This window comes from Astyanax mexicanus, chromosome 7, assembly GCF_023375975.1.
Source record: "Astyanax mexicanus isolate ESR-SI-001 chromosome 7, AstMex3_surface, whole genome shotgun sequence".
Taxonomy (NCBI): domain Eukaryota; kingdom Metazoa; phylum Chordata; class Actinopteri; order Characiformes; family Acestrorhamphidae; genus Astyanax; species Astyanax mexicanus.
This window is the reverse complement of record NC_064414.1, coordinates 12149536-12171525: the sequence shown is the minus strand read 5'-3', so window position 1 is coordinate 12171525 and position 21990 is coordinate 12149536. Positions and strand designations below refer to the sequence as shown.

Below are 21990 nucleotides of genomic sequence, written 5' to 3'. Positions count from 1 at the left end.
CCTCGTTCTCGTGAACCCAGTATCGTGTCTCGTCTCGTCTCGTGATATTAGTGTCTCGTCACACCCCTAGCTCTTACTATTGTAAATCTTATCTGATCTATATACAGTTGGGCAGATGTTTTAAATTAAAGACAGATGCAGCTTGTTTTCTTTGTAAGGCAGTGGAAGTTAACCTAGCTAGCTATATGCTGTAAATAACATAAATTAGTCTGTTGAAATGTTGAGTTAGCATAGCTAGCTACTTCTGACTGCATTTACTTTAAACATGAAACTACCAAGTTTTAACACAAATGCGGATGTGTACCATTGTTTGGTAATCTACAGTGATAAGCAGATGCTTTAAAAAGGGCTTAATTATGCTGCTTTTGGGGACAAGGTGTGAGAACATTTATTAAGCATTGATTGATTGTGAAAATCATACTCCTTACAAGTAGGGGTGGGCAATATAATATTTCGTATACAATATATCGTGACACAGAAATATCATGATATTAAAAATCCATATCGTGATAATAGGGATGGTTTGTCTTAAAAGTCTATTATTTACTTTGAAGCTTTAAGTGCATTTATTGTATAATTGTTTTAGTTTATAGTTTTTGTTTGCAGTTTATATGCATGAAAATATTCTGCAATATTTTTTGCTATATTATTTATTTTGCCACACTATGATTATACTGTTATACTCTTATACTATATTCCTGAAATTATTGAATTATTTTTCTGTTTTCCTATATTTCCAAGTATATCGTTATTGCAAAAATACCCTAAAATATTGTGATATTATTTTAGAGCCATATCGCCCACCCATACTTACAAGTAAATTATTTTGTTTTTGTTATTTCAATGTTAATGTTAATGTTATTATAAAAATTAAGACATAATTAGGAAATAAAAATATATATTTTAACAACAACCTGTTCTAATACACCTAAAGAAGCACTAAACTCCCTAATGTTTGCTAACTCGAACCTCAGCTCAAATAAAAAAAGGGCTAAAAATGAGAGGGGTCATTTGGGAGGGGCACTGAGTGATGTATGTGTTTAGAGGCGGGGCAGGAGAGAAAGCTGATTGGCTAAGCTGCAGCAGTGTGCCTCTGATAACAGTAAGACACAGATTGTTGGACGTCAGCAGGGGGAGTTGCTATTGATTGACTGACCGGCATATTGCTGAGGCGGAAATTACAATTACATTAAAAGCTCTTTTTAAAGGTTGGAAAAGGTTTATACAAATTTGTAATCAGGACTGGTAAGTTTCATTACATCAGAGAAACACTTTTCAACTACTAATGGAAAAATATTTTTTAGGGTTTAGTTGCTCTTTAAACCAGATTAAACATGAAAAACATAAATAAATAAAATAGAACTGATTAATATAATATTTCTACTCAAAGATGTTTAGTATTTTAGTTGTTTAAATGTGGCACTGCTGGTGCATTTTGTCTAATTCTAACAGCACTTTTTTGATTAATGTAAAACACAAGCATTTTTGGTGACTGCAAGCTAATGCCCCTCCAGAAAAGCAAATTACACTAAATGCTATTAAGCAGCATCCACCACCATGTGTCTATAGACACATGACCTCTACCTTCCAGCTAATCTGGATCCCATCACAGCCAATTTCAGTAGATAAGAACATTCTTATATGTAACTAAAGAGCTTCTCAAGCCTTCTGAGTACACTCTGCGTGAAACAGTGTGTAAAAGAGGAAGGATCTCATCCATTAGTGTTTCATTTACTTCACTGCACTCAACAATAAGGCATTCTTAGATTAAAAACTGTAAAGGGAAAGGTAACTTACTCAAAATGCTGTTTTATCTGGCTTTCTTCAGCATATTTGTTGATACCATGAATAAATAAAGTGCGTTTTACCTGTTGAGGAAAAAAAATAATTTAACAAATAGCAGGCATTTTCAGCATTTGATCTTTCTGAAACAGCATATAAAAGAATAAAAGCTACGGCACTGAAATCTATTACTAAGTGTAAGAATGACTGTATAAGTATCAGGCCTCTCACCAAATCATCTTCCTTGTAATGCATCTTGGAGGTGTGGCGCCTCATGCTGTAGACGGTCAGTAACAGGTAAAGAAAAGCGAATGTAGTGTGCAGCCACAGCAGATTAGTCCTGTACAAAAGCAGAAGCAAAATTTTTATTTATAACAATGACAGTACGCACCATATCACTGCTAATATCTACCTGCTGCTAGTACAATACTAAATACTGTAAGGCGCACTATCAATGAATGTTTATTTTCTGGTCTATTTTCATACATAAGTCGCACCGGATGATAAGATGCATTTTAAGTGACAATAGTAAGGAACAAGGGTCGCACAGTAATCTACACAGATTTCTCTCATCAAATTTGTTTATTATGCGAGTTAAGCGCTTCCGTATATTTACAGTAAACTTAGATTTCCAAAATTTTTAACAGCGCGGTTAGCAGCACAATCACGGCTAGTGCTACACTGCCTGACAGACCAAAAGCGCTGCACTGAGGAACCCTGAGTGTTCCAGTAAGCCAGGGTGCTTTCAGCTAGCTTGTTTTAACACCATAAATTTGCAGAATACAGTCTGATAATACTCAGCTCTGAACGGTGAAAGAGCTAGCGCTGCAGTTAGCTTCTAAAGCTAATACTGCTTCAGCCTCGGTGCTGGAGAAACTTCACTAAAACTCCTGTTTAACGCTGCACTTTAGCGGAATGAGTTTACTGCTCCTTACAACCTGACTGATAAAATTCATACATAAGGTGCACTGGATTGTAAGGTGCACTGACGATTTTTTTTTGAAAATTAAAGGATTTTAAGTGTGCCTTACATAGAGAAAAATATAGTTTCTATATTATATATTACAAAAAATAATTTAACCGGTGCTAAATCTGGGAAAGGATTACAAAAATACATAACATGTATTTCTGTTGGGTTACACATAGAATGAAATTTCAGTTTAAAATATTGTCCAATGGCATGCTTGTAAATTAAACAGCTATCTTACAATATACATTTCATTCTACATAACCCTGTGCTATTCTTTAAAATAATGCATGCAATAAAGATGTGGGAATGAGACTTTACCCAGCCTTCAAGTTGGCTATTGTTGTTCGCCCAAAACTGTAGGCATTATTATCTGTAGAAAGAACAGAAATAGTAAACAGTTAGACTTGACAAAATCAATGCTCACATTAAAATAACTGAATTAAATTAAGAGCAAACTTAAATTCATATGGCTGCTTCAAAACATGATATATTAATGCAGTGTAGGCACAGGAACAGAGAGAGAGTTTCAGCTCAAGAAACATTAGCTTTTCCAGCAGTATGTCAAAAAACAACTTTTCCCCTTATTTAGTAAACAAATACTGTAGCCATTCAGGCTATGAAGGAACACATAAGGAATCATGTGGTAACTTAGTTTATTTTTAATGTTTTTATAGGACATTATATTAGGTTACAGTGCAAATAATAACAAAAACAATGTTAACATCCGTTTTTAGTAACTTAAGTGTTACAGTATTATTTTCTTTATTTAGTTGAGTAGTTCTTGCCATAATCTGAATCAATTCACAACACAGCTGATGCTCCCAAACACATTAAAAGAGGGTGATAGGTGACTACATCATGCTGAGATGTAAATGTCAATTAAGCAAGAGTTTTTTTCTTTACTAAATGATTCCATATGTTTTCTTCATGTTTCGGATGACTTCAGTTATAATATACAACGCAAAACATTTTAAAATAATGAAATAACACTCATTTTAAGGTGTGTCAAAACTTTTGACTGGTACTGTATGTAAATTTTTTTATATAAAGTTCTTCTACTCTCTTTAAAAAATAATAGTGCTGCAATGTGTTATTTGTGTGATGCAGAGCTGGTCTGGACTTCTCTGGGGCCATAAGCCTGATTCTGATAAGGGGGCTTCCTACCTGACCTCTGTAAAACATTCTTTAAGCTGATTAGAAGTTAAAATGTATTTAGAATTATTTGATGGGGGTGTACCGTAATTACCCATCACATTCAGATACCCTCTTTATACTGCTCCTCACAGCTTTTAAAGCACCAGAGTGTCATTTCCTGTTTGAGAATCTCGCAAATATGAACACATTTAAACTAGCAGGTATAGAATTTAGGGTGGAATAACTATAACGGAAATAAAAAAGTGGTAGCACTTATTCATTATTTAAAGTAGAGCAGTAAAAACACTTAAGCAGCTGGGCGAAGAGTAATAATAGCTGTAGCACTTAAGGTCTTAAGATCTAAGTGTGAATGTGTGAATAGTGGCAGAATTTAAGATGAAACCAACATGATTTAAGGTGGAATGAAGAATCGAAAGTAGCTAACTACTTCCTTCTTTTTTTTTTATCTCATCAGAATTAATTAAAATTTGCCATGCGACAGAGGTGTGGATCTGCACTCACCTAATAGGTCTCCTGAGAAGTTGACGGGCAGAATGATGCCCACAGAGAGCACGCCCACCACCACCAGCAGACCGATGATGTGCCGCTGGAAGGAGAGGTAGTGCACTGCGTCCTCGCCACATTTCTCCCTGATCTCGTCATCTCTGAGGAGTAAAAGAGAGATGTAGGTTTACAGCAGATCAGTACACACCTCACACACACACACTCAGACACGAACTGCATGTTAAAAAGCCCTGGAACACAACGCACTTAGCTCACACCCGAGCCTACATTCACAAACGCTTCATCAGCGGCCTTATAACATGCTTTATGAGCTCAGTAAAAGCACAGAGGACTCACTTTATCCTGAAGATGGCCGTCAGCCAGGAACAGAAACCCTGCAAGAGAGAAACAGTTCACACTAATGTCCATCTGCCAATCACGTACAAGCAATATCGACTTTAAAAAAGGATATTTAGCTCTTAATGCACTTTTATGAGTTTCTTTTTTTAGGCTGCAAACCTATGCTCTAGATTACAAGAGCGGCTTACATAACACGGCCTGCTCTCTGTGGACAGAGGGGAAAGAAAGTCAAACTGCTAAATTGCTGCTGTCAGAGACGCTGACTGACCCATTACAAAATGAGCAGGTGTGTTTGTTTGTGTTTAAGGCCAATCCAATGACTGACATGCTGATGTAAGCCTGACACTATGTTATTTTGTTTGGATGAGATCACAAGGCATATCATGATACGATATTCTAACAACACATTGTCCATGATAAGGATGATACCACAATACTGTGATTCTGCAGTACTCAATATATCACAATACAATTCTCTGTGATACTTCACGGCATCTGTGTTACTGAAGAGAATAAAATACTTTAGTCAAATGGGGGAAGGGGGGGCTGCATGGGGAGCAAGTCTTAAGGAGTTTGTTTATGCCTTCCATTTCTGCTTCCTGTGGCCGTGGCTCTGAGCACTGGTCCAGGTTTTGTGCTCTTTACCAGGGTTTGGTGGGCCGCCACTGTTGGGCCCTTGAGCAAGAACCTTAACCATCACTGCTCCCCAGGCACCACAACAGTGGCTGCACACTGCACCGGGTATATGTTCTCACAAAATCACTGTGTGTGTCTTCTGAGCGTACTCACTAGTGTGTGTCTGTGTTCACTGTCTTGATTAAAGCGAAATATGGGACTGCAATATATTAGAACATATATGTTACATGTTTAAGTCCTAAATAAATAAAGCATAAAATAAAACCCTTTTTTTATGTAGATATATGCTTATTGTGGTTTATGGTCTCTTCTTTCTTAGGTAAAACAATAGGCAGCACTGAGATCAGTTATATTTATGTACTGTTTGATAAATTGATTAATGTAATTATTGTGACAGGCCTACAAAGATTTAAAGGTCTCCTTCTACTAAAATCCACTTTTTCTTGTTTCTTGTCTGTCTGAAGGGGGGGGGGGGGGGTGGGGTGGCTGAAGAGGCTCTGCTACGCTGCTCTCAGCATTGCTCGGCCATGGGGCCCCTTACCACGTGGTGCGATATCTTTACAACTGAGGATGTATCTCTAAAAACATTTCGTTCTTTTGAGTTTTACAGCTTTAAAATTGACTGGATGTGAAAGGCAGGTAGCATTCTGTGCTGACCAATTAGAGGTGATATATTTTTGCATGTTTGAATATTCACGAGCAAGAGCCAAATCCTGTCTTTTTTCAGAGACCTCTAATTCAAATTCAACTAAAATAGGGCTAAATAGAAAGCATTTTTTTTCCAAAAAGGCCCACATGCCATTCATTCATACTAGAGACCACAGTTAGACATTTTAAAATGAATAAAAAATGCTGGAATGAGACCTTTAAAGCCTAAGAAACAGATGAATATCAGCTTTGGCTTCTGCAGCAGTAAGTAAGGTGGTTTTGTACATTTTATATTTTATTATATATTCTCAAAAATCTAAAAGAAAAACAATTTTTGCTGTACGTGGTTCATACACAACTTCCTAAAAAGTACCCTAAAATTAAAGATGCTTTAAAAGTTTATTTTTGTAATGCTAAAAAAGAACCACTTTTGTCTTTGTTTGTTAGAGAAGTGAGAATGTTAAGTGCGAGGATTAATAATTATCTGCTGCTAGTATAATACTAAGTATTGATAAAGTATAGAAATAGTAATATCAGTATAATTCTGGAAAAAGATAACATAAATACATACGATTCATTTCTGTAAGGAAATGCATGCAATAGTGAGTTTGAGGATTTTGTTTTTTTAATTATTATTTTTAATAAATATTCTTCCCAATTTCGGTAAAAAGTTTTACGCAAATTCATCACATTATTAACTGGACTACGTAAATCATTCTCTCCTAACCAGAAGCGCCGCACCAAGTACTCACGCTGTCTCTTTGGTCAAAGTCAACCGAGCTGCACACCGAGGTCAGGCGCTCGTAGCGGGCATCCACCGGCGTCTGCATGGCTGAGGCCACACTGTTATCAAATATACACATACACAGTTATTAAACTGCAATTATTTTGCTATTTTTTGCAGACTGGTGTGATTGGTGCATCTAGTGTGGACCAATAAGCCAAAACATTATGACCAATGAAGCCTAACACAATGTAGAAGCATGTCAGCAGCAAACCTCTTTAGTCCTGTAATTAGTTTTAGTCCATTCCAAAGTAGCAGTACCCTGGTCCCCTTCAGAATATTGAAGAAAACACATAAAACTAGACTTACAGTTTTGTTACTAAGTAGCTACTCGCTTCCACTAATAAGCCTTAACATTTCAGAAATCCAGCCGTTTGGTCATAATGAATTGGCCTGTACATCATCAGCTTGCATGATGCTAAATTATGTCATACGCATCTTTTGGACTTGAAGTAGCCTGTAGTGCAAAAGTAGCAATGCAAAGTTTCAACAACAAATTTGTCTTGGCATGTAATAACATTAGTCAAAAAAACTTGTGACGATTTTACTAAATGACACACAAACACACACTTAGGGTCCACATTACAGAGGAAATATTTGAGTCTTCTCTAAGCCTAGACAGAAAAGGAACATGCAACAAAGAGAGGAATACGAAGATTTAAAGATTAGAGTCAGACTGAGGGAACAGAAACTACTGTCCAGAAGACATGGAGTCCAACTGCAGCTTCACCAGAGCAATGCTGTGCTGGACAGTGAGGAGTCTATGTTGATAAAGTACTGAGAAACCACAGGGAATACAGTAAGCACATTTCCACACACTCACACTTTCCCCTGCATTCTCAGCACAGTGAGGCCTAAACCAATCACAGAAATAAATGCACCACTACAGCCAAGCTCAAATACAACTGTATGCAAAAGTTTGAGGAAAAAACAACAAAAACAAAAACAGCTTAAATTTCAATTTTATAGCGCAGTTGAACTGAACATGGCCTAAGTAAGTACAAAAAATCCATACAGTACCAGTCAAAAGTCTGGACACACCTTCTCATACATTATAAATGAATACTGAGGTCATCCAGACTAGGAAGGAACACACAGGGAATCATGTAGTGACTTAACAGTGTTAAACAAACCAAAACACACCGTGAAGCATTTAGGTGGATCTTATCTGGGGTGCTACTACCTGTGCTTTCTGAAGTTATCCTGGGGCAGTCCTGATGAGAGCCAGTTTCATCATAATGTTTTCGATGTTCTTAGCGAGTGCACTCGAGAATTCTTAAAATTCATGATATTTTTCGGATTGATTAACCTTCATTTCTTAAAGTTTTCTTTGCTTTACTTAGTTGAGTAGTTATTGCCATAACATGGATTAGAACATTACTAAAATAGAGCTAAACCTTTTTCAGAAAAATGTTTAAACCCTGTACTAGCTCAGCTAAGAATGATCCACCACTCATGTTATACATAGAGTTTAGATTCTATGTCATATTCAGTACTAGGGCTGGACAATATGGTCGGTAAATATGATACAATTCCATTATTATCCAGTATTATAAAATATTATATTACTATATTTAAAGAAATTTTCACAATACATAGTATTTATCATATTTTGACAGGCAGACAAAATGAGAAAATGAAAAAATCACAATAGCACAAAATCTAGCACAAACGTATTGTCCAGCTCTATTCAGCACAATAAATGTGATTAACTTCTATACATGTCCAAACTCCTTTTATATCTTTTTAACACATTATTTCATGCCTAGAATTACCATAACTGTGCAAAACAAATGGTGGTACCAGCTGGAAAACTTGTACATTAGATTCCTAAATGGTTTATCTGGAAGAGAAAAACTGTGCAGAAATGTGTTCTCTGCAGAACAGATTAAGTTTAATGCTCAAGTTTTTGCATACAGCTGTATTTGATGGCCTGTTGTATAAACTACTTAGAATCTCTAAGGTTTGTCCAAACCTATCAGAAGGTTTCTTTAATTGCATAAACAATATAAATAAATAAAATCTCTCCATTCACACAAAATACAAAAGTGAAGAGTAGAATTTTAAAAGAACATTACAAGCATGTGATTTGAACAAAATTTGGATGGCAAAACCTTGTTCTGGCAGTTTGTCGCAAACTATTACATATTAAGTGTGAATGAAAGAAGAATTATGTATATCCATCTACTATCTACATGTGGACAGGGTCTTCACCAACACAGATTGTTACCTCTCCCTGTAATCATCCTGCCTCTGAGAGGCACATGGTGCTGGAGCCAAGGCCAGAAAACGCATGCTAGGCAATCAAGTGAACACACTGGTTAAAAAAAGACATGCTGAAGAGATCAGTCTAGAACTACAAGACATATTAAAGGCAGAGAAGAAACCCTTCACCAACTGCAACAGGAGACGTGTGATTAGGAGATGTATACGCAGACAGGGAAAGGTTAAAACGATTCACACCATCCCAGAAAAAGGAGTGAGAGAGAGAGAGAGAGAGAGAGAGAGAGAAAAGAGAGGGTTAATTTAAAAAGGTGGAAATGGAGCAAGAATTCCAACAAAATCGACGACAAGACATACTATTCCCGCTCATCCAGACGCCGGTATCGCTGATCCTGCCTTTAAATAGAAAGAGAAAAAAAAACAACAAAGAAAAAAAATAAAAAAGAGAAAAGCGAGGGGTCATGATGAGATCACTGTCCAGTTTCAGTTGAAACTCCTGAGGTCAGGAGAAAACCCTACAGGTCAGAATTCATGACTGGAAACAGGTTCAGCTATTTCTTTACTTGATTTCTTAAGCAATATATTTTGAATGACTAATGTTCAATGTTTTCAACAGCACTGCAATTTGGTTGACTCATACCTGCTCTCTGTTTTGGGGACTGTGCTTTAAGTTTTTTCTTTTTTTTTTTTTCTTTTCTTAATTTTATATTTTTCTCTGCACCCACTCCTTAGTTGGCGTCCCATCACTAGTAATGCTCCAGACACCAGGAGGGTGAAGATCAGCACACACTGAGCACACTGACTAGAACTGCTAACAGCTAAATCAGCATTACCGGGTAGCCAGCACACTCAGAGACCTGCAAAAACTGATATCTTAGCAAGAGAAATCCTCTTAAATGTGGCTTATTTATCATTTTGAGATTATTAAAATAATATTATAAGAATCAACAACTTATTTCTAACTTCATTGTATTTGTTTTAAGCAATTTAATCTACTAAATCAGATGGATATTTTTGCTCCATTCAGGAAATGTATTTTTTGTTCAGAAATAATGCATAAACCAAGCAAAAAAAAAAAAACTTCAATAGATAAAATTACTTAAAAATTTGGCCGATATTTCAAACAGATACTTGCAGACATATTTATTGAATGCTAAAAAGCTTTTTTTATTGTTTGTACTCAATTAGTTGAAAGCTAAAATGTAAGGTGTATAAATGTTACATTGTTTGTTACACCGGGGTGTTTAGTCTCTGTAAGTTATAAATGTGTATATTTATAATTATATATTGGCAGGTATATACATGTGTAATATTGGATATTTGCATTGGCCCACATAGGTGAATAGAAATATGTTTAATATTCTTATAACAGAAAATATCACATATGTAATCTAGACTTAAGAGGATTACACTTGCTAAGATTTACATTTTTGCAGGAGTGAGGAAAGTGCCGGATCTCCAGCTCTAATATATCAGAACAGGTGCCTGTGCTGACCAACATTACACTAGGAGTGATGAGGGGAGACAGTGCCATCTACCCACCCAGAGAGAGCATTGCCAAATGTGCTCTGTGTCTCTCTTTCTGACTTCGGCTGCTGATGGCGAGCAAGCATGATCTGTTATTCAAACCAGCGATCCTCAGAAGAAACAATGACTATAGAAATACAGTACTAATATTGAAACTTTAGTTATTTCCCCCTAAATAAGTTTATTATCTAAATTGCATTTAAAATACTAGATTTGTTTGTTTTTAAATCATCACCACTCTCGTTGAACCTTGGGGATCACAGTGGACCGCGTAGAAGCTTCAGTTAAAACATTATCAATGCACCTGTTTGCTATTAAGGCAGTTTCTAAAGCTATGTTCACATTACCAGGCTGAAGTGACTTAAATCAGATTTTTTGCTCAATGTTGAAATCAGATTTTTTCATGGCTGTGTGAATGTGCCAAATCAGATTTGAGTCACTTTCATATGTAGTCCTAAATCGGATGCATGTCCGATCTCTGGACATGTGACATGAATGTGAACGGTCAAATCTGAATTAAAGTCTTTTTGCTTTTACGCATGAGATACAAGCTATCTTCTCGTACCCACACATCTCTTGGTGCAGCTGTGCAGCTATAGCAGCAAAAACAGCAAAAGCAAACAGCCTGGCCTTTTTTCACCTCCTCGACCTGAGCATGAACAGCAGACCAGCTGTTTACTGTTTCTCCACTTCAGGAAAAGCTGCTCCACATATGAGCTGCTAACGCATTCATTTCACCTTTATAAAGCTACGAGTCGTCTCTCTCAGTTTTTTTTGTTGTTGGTGAAGAAGGCGACATTTATACACGTATCAATGTGAGCATGTGAGGTGTTTCAGGGACAGATTTACATTACACACAGATACAGCTTACTTACATTTGTGAATGTAAAATGTCAAGATTTGCCAAATCCGATCTGAGCAAAAAAAAACAAATTTGAGCAATGTGGCTTGTAATGTGAACGTAGCCTTTATGTGCTGTGGGGAGTGTTGAATCTGCTAAAATTCATATATCTATCTTATCATATATCATATTTTTTGTGAAATTTACAAAATCACATTTTCCTCAAGGCATAAATTATTTATACATGAAATGGAGCATTACAGATACATAACATATTGTAAATATTCGCATAGATTGTATTTATGGGTACACTGTCTTGCACTAGGCATCAGACAATAGATGCCTTAGTGCAGGGGTGTCCAAACTAAGCCCCGCGGGCCATTTGCGGCCGTTTCCTTTTTTGGAGCGGCCCGCGAGGTATTTTAGAAATAGAATGAAAGTTGGCCCGCTGTTAAGCAAGTTTTTATAATGTGAGATTCAAAGTTTGAACGCTGAAAAACGGGGCAAAGAGTCTAAAAGCACAGAGAGTGCGCACTTCTAGCGCAGAAAAACGGGCCAAAGAGTCTAAAAGCGGAGAGAGTGCGCATTTCTAGCGCAGAAATACGGGGTAAAAGAGTCTAAAAGTTGCCGTAATTAAAGAGTTTAATATTAAGAGACATCATGAAATTAATTTTTGAATTTGAAAAATCTTAGTTTACACAACACTGTCAAAGATAAAGATAGTAAGTCAAGTAAAATGGTGTGTAAATGAAATAATCAGGAAAGTATTAAAGTGGTATATTTCATTATTTGTTTTATTACAGAGTCTGTGGCCCGTGACTTCAAATATATTTCTCCTCCTGGCCCCCAACAAAAAAAGTTTGGACACCCCTGCCTTAGTGTAATCTAAGCTTCTGGCCAACTGGGGGAGGAATTGCGAAACAGATCAATGTTAGCCAGGCAAGTAAACAAGATATAAAACACGGCTTAGTCAGTAGTAATAGCAGACATGACGTACAAGTCAGATGATGGATCTGAGTGTGAGTGGGAGCTTTGTCATGCTGCAGCCAGAACGAAAGTCAGTGTCAGAGTTTCGGATAGCAAATCAACCAGCAATGACCTACGAATGCGGTGTGCTGGGAATACCCCCACACTCATGTAACCTACTGGGCTTTCATTAAATAAATAAGTAAATGAAAGTAAATTAAATGTTATTTTCTCTAACAAAGTATATCATACAGGAGATAAAAATGAACCTTTATCGCTCCTGTCTTCATAAACACAACAACACCACAACAACTGCTCCATGTTTTATCAACACAGCAGCTGATAGAGTGAGGGTCCAGCTGAACAAACTTAACATCAGGGTCTGTACAGAGTGTCCACTGGAAGAGTATGACTCAGCAGCACAGGGCTGAGTTTCTGACTGGGGGCTGAAGTAGACTGAGAGCAGAAGGCAGACACTCAATACTGGACACTTCTGAAGCACATTGGACATATCTGATCTGATCTTGGCACTGACGCCACAACACTGATTTAGATTCAGAGAGGTTTGTGCTTTTTACCTGTCTGCGTCGGAGACCAGTGCCAGACGCCCATAATCCCATGCTACTTTCCTCAGGATAGAGAACACAAAGAGCAGACCCTAAAAAAGATAAGGATTGTTAGCATATAATAATAAAGTACATAAAATATCAAATTAATGCAATATATAAATAAAAAGGCTAGCCCTAGGCTGCACAACACATTGAAGGCTATAAAATAGGTATGTAGTCGAATAAAGAAGCACAGAGGTCAACTAAAATCCATGACAGTTAGAGGACAATACCAATTTTCCCGCCCCCAGATAGGATATTGTAATTAATTGTGTTCTATTCAAATTTTAGAAATGAAAAGCCATCCTACAGACATGGACAAAATTGTGGGTACGCTGTTGTTAAAGACAGAGAAACAGTCACTGAAATAACTCGAACCTGACAAAAGAAAAGACTGAGAGACAACATAAGTTATTTCAGTGACCACTGTGTGGTCTTTTACTTTCTTTAATGAAAGGATATATTTTATCTATTATTATTATTTATTTTTTAAGGATTTATTTCTAAATTGTTTTCCGATTTTCTCCCAATTTAGCTAGGCCAATTGTACCACCCACTCAATTGCTACTCAGTTGTATATCTTCAATCATTAGTGATGCCACAACACAACAAGGAGGGTGAAGACTAGCACATGTGCTCTGAGGGCTCCAGCAGCTGATGGCAAGCTGCATGACCGGGATTCAAACTAAGATTCTCCCTATCATGTGGCAGTACTTTAAACCACTGGACCACTTGGCACTGAGATCAACAATTATGTCCAAATGTGTACCATGAGTAATAATGTACACAGAAAATTTTAAAGCACACAATTATTAAGCCTGTAAGAACATGAATGTATAAGAATCTTATTTTTTAAACATTTTAAAGCCCCTACTTGATTTTAGGTTAAAAGATGTTCAAGACCCAGTAACATACCAAGAAACACATGAAGTCCAGAGCGAGGACTGTAGGCACTCCCCCGAAAGGCAGGCCCTGCAGCACAGTGCTGCGAATGCGGGCCGCAAAGCACCAGTTCTTTGAGCTGTTGGAGACGGAGCAGTTTTCGTGAAGGCATGAATGACCCTCGACAACCACCCCCATCATCAGCACGAGCACCACCAACATCACGCCCTGTGCCCTCACCACTGCTGCATTCTGCTGTCACACACCACCTAACAGAGAGAGAGAGAGAGAGAGAGAGAGAGAGAGAGATACGATAAGCATCACGATGTAATATGCTGTGATTCATTGCAATAATATAAGCAAGGGGCTATACTGTGTTAGCGACTAATGCTATTGTTGCTCCAGCAGTGCTAGCCAGGATTAGCAGCTAGCTACAGGTCAATTATACTCATCTCTGAACAGGGAAAGAGCTAGTGCTTAGTGGCTAATGCTAATACTGCTCCAGCCTGGAGACACTTCACTGAAACTCTTTTAAAACACTGCACTGCACTAGAGTGGCTTCACTGCTCCTTACAACCTGACTGGTAAAATTCATACATAAGTCGCACTGACGGCTTTTGGGACAATTAAAGGTTTTTAAGTACGGCTTATAGTGCAAAAAATATGGTACTGTCTGTATGTGTATCAGCTAATTATTGTTACAGAATGGTAGAAGATATACTCCTGACATGTCCTGTGTGTGAATGACCAGCCAATCAGTCATGGATTTTGGATTGTTTTAAAAAGAAAGAACAGGGTTTTTAGATGTCCTGAAAAATTTGTACTGAGTATTGAGTAGCTTCTCGCTTTGAGCTATTTAAATTAGAACAGATGACACAAAATACAGTAGTATTGTAGTGCACCAACAATTGTATCTTTTTATCTGCTGAAAAGATGTTTAACATGAACTTAACATGAACTGCCCCCCCTACACAATTATTTTGTGTCTCACCCATCCTGGGAAATTGTTACAGTATTGCAAAACAAAATATCGAGATGTGATATATCAATGGTTTTTACATTCCAAAAATTGTTTTTTTTCTTGTTCAGTGTTCTTTAATCTATAATTTGTAACAGGACTGCACTACTCACAGTGCAGGGGAGAGAAACACAGAGGGATTTCACATTTAAACATAATCTTGTAATTTAAATACCACTTTCAGACTAGTCGACTACCAAAATAATCATTAGTTGCAGAATCATGAAATAAGGTTTAAATTGTATTTCAGACAAAAAAATAATCACCAAAAAAAATAGACATAGATTGGGTATTATATTTGATTACTCCAAACTTTGATACATAGAGGGTAATATTAATCTAATGACATAACTGAGATCAGGAGAAATATGGCAGAAAATAATATCACAATTTATACTGCAGAACAATAAAATATCACAGTATCAGTATCATACAGCCCTTCACCCCAACTCACCCCAAGAATACTGTAAAGAGCAACATGATTCCAGAGAACACAGTTCTATTGCTTCACAGCTCAATGCTGAGGGGCTTTTTATACCCCTCAAGTCCAAGTGTGGCATTAGGCATGGTGCCAACACTTTCATGTTTATCTCCAGAGTCCCCTGTGACACCTGGAGAGCAGTGAGCATTAAACAGCCTTGCTCAAGAGTCTAATAGCTTGTCAAAGCTTGCTAAAGCCGCATATAGAACCCACAACCCTGTCATCATTAACCACAGAGCCACCACTGCAGTTACAAACAACAAGCTAATTACTTTTATTCATACAACATTTTTTATCAGATAATTAGACGCAGTGATTTTTATGGAAAATATAATGATCTTAAAACTGTTCTGTATCAGACAGAATTAGCGATTGGTGATGTGCATCAAAAGGAAGGCACACTGTACATCATCAAAACTAGGTAAATAAAGTGATCATGTAAAGCAGTGTACATGCAGTTCTATTGACAGAACAAACAAAGCAGCCATGTGGATTCTCTTTAGGGGAAAATATAAGAACCACCCAGCTAAACAAAAGACAGGAAAGACTGGTTCTGGGAACACATGACAGACTAAAGCAGTGGGATGAGAGAACTGCACAGGAAGGCTAAAACCTGAGTGAGGAGAACAGAGTATACCAACTGGGTGAAAGAGCAGAGGGGCAGCTCACAGCCAAGACATGCACAGCTCACCCACTCCATCCAAATCAGAAAGGGAGGGTTTCACACTTGTCCTCTGCATGCATTTGTGTGTGTGTGTGTGTGCGTGGTTCACCCCCCCTCGCACAAATATACACACACCCAAACTCAAACAAACACGCTCATTTCCCAACGGGGAAAGCAGTGCCTCTCAGGTGTGACTCAGGCATTATGTAACAGTGTGGAAAAACAATGTAAATAGACGGCGACAGAAAACTGTCCCGGCAGAGAACGCAAAGATCCGTACGACTCTTAAAGAAGAAGGGCCACGCTGTCTCCGGCTGCTCACAAACACAGACACATCTATACTCCTCCAACCACTCTGTGATATCAGCCAGCAAGCAGGCGCAACAATAGACAAATGGAGGTCAGTCAGTTCAGCTGGTCTTTCCCTGGGTGGCGGCGTGATTACTGACCAATCACATAAACTGGACCCATCACTGGGCTGGTTCTGATACATTCCATCAAAAATGAGAAACATTTCGGGTATGCTAAAAACAATGCTGCCAATGTGTCAAATCTTAAAATTCAGCTGATACTTGAACTAAGTTCCACAAGGATATGTGGAATGTGTGAGAATATTAGAATATGTGTTCAAAGTTAAACACACATCTGAATAGAAAGACTTTTTTTATTTCATATTTTACATAAAATTACAATATAAAAATGTATCTGTGTAGGTCAGAGTAATCTGTGTGGGTTTTGGCCTCCAAATCTGCCCTCCATCATTTCCCCAATCCCATTGGCACACTCCAGGTTGGAAGGTATAGAACATAACAGCACACAAACAATGAGCTTCATTAAGGTTCTCTTACCATAGCTGGGTAATTTACTCATAGCTACCGCTAGCGTAGTAGAGACGGGAATTTTACATTGTCAGTTCTAAACTACTTAATACAATACTATAATTTCAGATGGACAGAACATTTAAATTCAGTAATTTTGTGTCTCATTTATTATTATCATTATTCATCTAATTATTGTTACTATTATTATATTATTATTCATAAAAAACAAATGAGACAAAAACAACTTTTGCCATTTTTCCTCTTCTGCCTGATTAATTTTAATTTATCTCCTTCAAGCTGGTAATAACATACATTCACAATAGACAAGCTGTTGAAAAGTTGAAAAGATTCAATTAGATACAGTTAACAAACATATTTGAACAAAAATATAAAGTGATCTTACATTTCTTTATGTTGTTTTAAAAACCCATTGCAAAAAAGTATCAGTGCTTTAGATTGCTTGAAAATTAACAAATTAACCATAGAATTTGTTATGATTTCTCAATGTACACTGTCAGACTCATGTGTGTTTGGACTAGGGGTGGGCAATATTATATCGTATACAATATATTGTAACACAGAAATATTATGATATTAAAAATCCATATCGTGATAATAGGGATGTTCTGTCTTAAAAGTAGTCTATTATTCACTGTGAAGCTTTAAGTGAATGTATTGTTTAATGGTTTTAGTTTGCATTTTATGTGCATGCACTAAATATTCTGCAATATTTTTTGCTGCATTATATTTTTTTTATGCTATATTATTTATTTTGCTACATTATGATTATACTGCTAAACTATTATACTATATTCCTGAAATTAACAAATAATTTCTGTTTTCCTATATCGCCAAGTATATCGTTATCCCAAAAATTCTATTTTAGTGCCATATTGCCCACCCCTAGTTTGGACAGTGATTGTTGCCATTTTTTACTGTGTGAAAATCTCTCTCCTACCTGATCTGCTTGGCCAGACCTTAACTACAACCTCTTCCAGCTGCTGCTGGTTTATGATTTTGCTGTTTGAAGTGAAAAGCTTCACTGTCTGCAGCACACCTAAAGCAGACATTTCTTCAGGATTATCAGAGAATGCACAACTAAATCACAACAGTGCTCAACAGCAACAGCTAGCAACAACCTGATGCTCCAGTTCTGCTGTTTGTTTTGTACCCATCATCCCAAAAAACAACACCCACACAGGGCCAGGAGAAGATGCGGGAGTACACAAGCTGTCTGCTCTCTAGTAATACCTGAGATTAGAACTATTTAATAAATTTACATACATCTCTGGAAAAAATAAGAGATCACTTCAGTTTCTGAATCAGTTTCTCAGATGTATCTATCTATAGATATATTTTTTGGTAAAATTAACATTGTTGTTTTATTCTATGAACTATGGACAACATTTCTTCCACATTCCAAAAAAATATATAGAAACATTGTAGTTTACACCATTTATTTGCAGAAAATAAAAATGGCTTAAAAGACAAAAAAGATGCAGAGCTTTCAGATCTCAAATAATGCAAATAAAACAAGCTCATATTCAAAGTTTTTCACAGTATGTTAGAGCACTGTTACTGAGTGTGAACATCCCTTTTACAACCACAACCTCATTCTGTAATGGTATCTTTCAGTATGAAGTCCTAAAGTTAATGATATGAATCTCGGTTAGCTTTTACATGGTCTGTGCTGTGCTTTAGCCTGTTCACCAACTTATCTAAGCCTTGCTAGCTGGCCTTGAGTCCAAACATAACATTACATTTAATTGAATTAATTGCATTTGGCCTTTCTGTCACTAACACCAGTCACTCAAATTCACTCAGTCAGACTTTATCACCACTACTCGGGTCAGTTTTTCAACAGCAGCTGCTCTGAGATGTCTGATACTCTGAGGATTTGTAATAAAGCTAGCTAAGCAAAGGCAAACAGTAATCAAACAGCAGCCCCTTGATCAGAATCATGAATTGATGAACTGAATAGCCTTGTGTTGTTAACTATGCTAATACTAATCAGCTTCTCTCTTTTGTTTGGCAGCAGTTAAATATTTGTAACTATCGAACTGGTGATGTTGAACGACTGATGTAAGAGTGTGCAGTGTGATCCTCTGTGAACCTGTAAAAAAACAGAACTTAATACTGTATTTTTCGCACAATAAGGCACACTTAAATACTGTAATTTTCCCAAAAATCATCAGCGCCTTATAATCATATGCACCTTATGTATGAATTTTACTAGTCAGGTTGTAAGGAGCAGTAAAGACACTCATTATACAGGAGTTTCAGTGAAGTTTGTCCAGCACAGCGGCTTGAGCAATATTAGCATTAGCTGTTAATCGCAATGCTAGCTCTTCCTCTGTTCAGAGGTGAGTATATTGAATTGTAGCTTGCATTTATCGTGTTAAAAACAGCTAGAGGATGAACCGCTAGCTGATAGTGGCCTGGTTTAGTGCTGTCGAGTGGCATTTACTAGCACTAAGCCCTGCTAACTGTGGCTAGCGCTGCTGCTAACCACACTAAAATACTGGAAATCTAAGCTTATTGTAAGTAAACGGAAGCACTTTACTCACCCAAATAAACAGTTTTCAGGAATTTAAGAATTAATTTAAGAATTACAGTTTTGGCCTGCTGAATTAGAAAAACGAAAAACATGGTGACACCCTTGTTCCTTACTAGTGTTGCTTGAAATGTGCCTTATAATCTGGTGTACCTTATGTATGAAAATAGACCAGAAAATAGATGTTTATTGATGGTGGGTTATTGTCCGCAAAATACGGTACTTGATCTCTTTTCGGTTTTAAACAATGATAATTTTCAGTGAGCGACGTCAAATTTGTCACAGAATGCCCCTAACCTGTGGCCATCTTACATGTACTTAAATAATTGTGCTTTCTTTTTCTTAATCTGTCTGAATGACTTAATATAAACACAATATTTGCTGATATTCTGTCCTTTTCCCATCCTATTATGAATTTTAAAATCAAGGTGGTTTAGATGAGAACTGTGCATTAAAACCAAATACCATGAAACATAATTAATATTTACATGCTACAAGCCATATCAGCTACCACTGTTGAAATTTACCCATTTAAACATACTGTGTGTGAAAAGTCTAACTGCGTCAAAAATAACACTTTTACCATTTTAGTTTAACATAGAAAGAGATACTTAAATATGCAGAACTGCCAATTGCTCGCATTATATTGTGAGCGAATCTAAATAAAATGATTATATATATTTTTTGCAGATACAGAACACATATAAAATATTACACACTACAATGACAAAACAATACTGCCACTAGACAGCTTGTGACTTTTCTAGTAAACTAATAATGTTAGGTTGGCTTCAGTACAGCATAAAACCATGAGTGGCAGCACATATGTCTTAAAAATGCACGCCTGTTCTTTCTGCCTCCCCCAACACCCACACAGCTGTCCTTTTGTCCGTTTACGTCTCCTGCCGAGTCATGAACACACAGATCTGAGTCAGCAGTGGGAACGCTGAAGATGATTCAGGAGAAACAGGCCACGAGAAGAGGAATCAGGACATGATTGAGAAAGCAGCCACAGATCAATAACAAAAAGAGCCTGCAACACTGTTCTGAGACTGAAAATCTGACACTGCAAATCTCTAACCAGTGATTGGACACTACTTCAAAATAAGAGCACATTTTCTCTACCCTTCATCAAACTCACTGCAGCTTAGGGCTGTACAATATATCGTTTTTATATAGTCACTGCAATAACATAATAATCAGGGTTATTTTTAAATATTAAACTACACACAAATATTACTGCACACAAGTTAAGTCAGTCATACAGTAAATGTTCAGCCATCAGTCAGATGATTAAAAAATGTTTGGCACAGGAAATCAGAGGACTGATTTCTGTAGTGTTGAGTTTTTAATAGGGCTGCACGATATTGGACAAATTTTACATTGTAAGTGTTTTTTTTTTTTTTTCGACTATATATGTCGCAATATTAAACAATGCAGGGCCCATGATGTCATCTGCCCCTCCCGTGAGCTGTCTCGCGCCCAGACCGATCAAGAGCCGAGTCAGCGCCAAGCTCTCAAAACCGGAGGAAAACAGCAAAACAACAGTAATCGGTCCTTTAATTAGGCATTTAAATGGCTTTTTAAAAGGTAAATAAGAGGGTTTTCTGGGTTTTAAAAGTGTGAATTCAGCTGTAACTGGAATTATCTAAACAAAACTGTGCTGGACCGAGGTGCACAACTTTCGACACATGCGTTTAGGAGCACGTGCCCAACCTGCACCCCCCAGAGACACAGAGACAACACTGTGTATCTACTTGTGTCAAGAATAAAAACATTGCAACGACATGTTTGATTTAATTGCCTTAAGTGACAATGCACGTTCTGCAATGTGACTATTGCACATATACACATTGCAATGATGATGCTTAAACGGTAGAGATGGGATGATCGATCAGCAGTGTATCGATATCGGACGATTTTCAGCCAAAACACGGTATCGGCGATCGGCCGATATTCCTCTGATTTTAGCCGATCCGATTCAGGAGTTTAGGATTAAGCAGTAAAGCAGTTCTCTGAGTGGATGGCCGGTGAAACTGCTCACTTACAAGAAGCTGCAGTTTCTCATCCAACCACTAGCCGGAGCTGCAGCAGCAGCACAAGCCCCGCTCTCTTCACTCAGTCAGAGCTACAGCCCAGCCACGGGCTACAGAGCTCAGCTGAGCCAGTCTGGAACGTTTTTCAGTTTTCTCAAGTTCATCTGTATAGGAAATAAAGGTTTTAACCCCACTAACCAGATAATACAGCTCTCTACAGTTCATCTTTCTGCCCAACCAGTGAGCTCACAAGCTAACAGCAGCAGTTTAGAGCAGCCGTCACTGAGTCACTGCTCAGATTATATTATAAACAGGTCAGTTAGCGCACTGCTCACCTCAGGATGTTTATAACTACAGAGTTTAGTGGACACGGCCGACAGGTTAGACTGTTGAAGGCTACTGAAGACTATTAAAGGTTATTGGAGGTTATTGAAGGGGTTATTGGGGGCAGAAATCAGTAAAGGCAGGTTAGATAAGTGATTCACTTCCTCGTCCCTCGCTGCGGTGAAACTGTGACTAGCGCTGTCACAGTGATGTTTATTAACAACATT

General features: G+C 37.4%; 1 protein-coding gene across 4 annotated transcripts in view; it reads right to left on the bottom strand.

Moving 5' to 3' along the window:
- Positions 1 to 21990, bottom strand: part of tmem63ba (transmembrane protein 63Ba) — a 63839-nt gene that overhangs the window by 29073 nt on the left and 12776 nt on the right. The window contains exons 2-11 of one of the 4 annotated variants that reach the window (XM_049481749.1): positions 13899 to 14134; positions 12954 to 13033; positions 9399 to 9437; positions 9049 to 9114; positions 6787 to 6877; positions 4748 to 4785; positions 4409 to 4551; positions 3071 to 3122; positions 2014 to 2122; positions 1798 to 1868 (exon numbers count right to left, since the gene is read on the bottom strand). In XM_049481749.1, coding sequence (XP_049337706.1) covers positions 1798 to 1868; positions 2014 to 2122; positions 3071 to 3122; positions 4409 to 4551; positions 4748 to 4785; positions 6787 to 6877; positions 9049 to 9114; positions 9399 to 9437; positions 12954 to 13033; positions 13899 to 14087 — 878 coding nt within the window. In that variant the 5' untranslated portion in view covers positions 14088 to 14134. The remainder of the gene's footprint in view (positions 1 to 1797; positions 1869 to 2013; positions 2123 to 3070; positions 3123 to 4408; positions 4552 to 4747; positions 4786 to 6786; positions 6878 to 9048; positions 9115 to 9398; positions 9438 to 12953; positions 13034 to 13898; positions 14135 to 21990) is intronic. The other 3 variants (XM_007228756.4, XM_049481750.1, XM_007228757.4) reach the window with 3 other exon arrangements.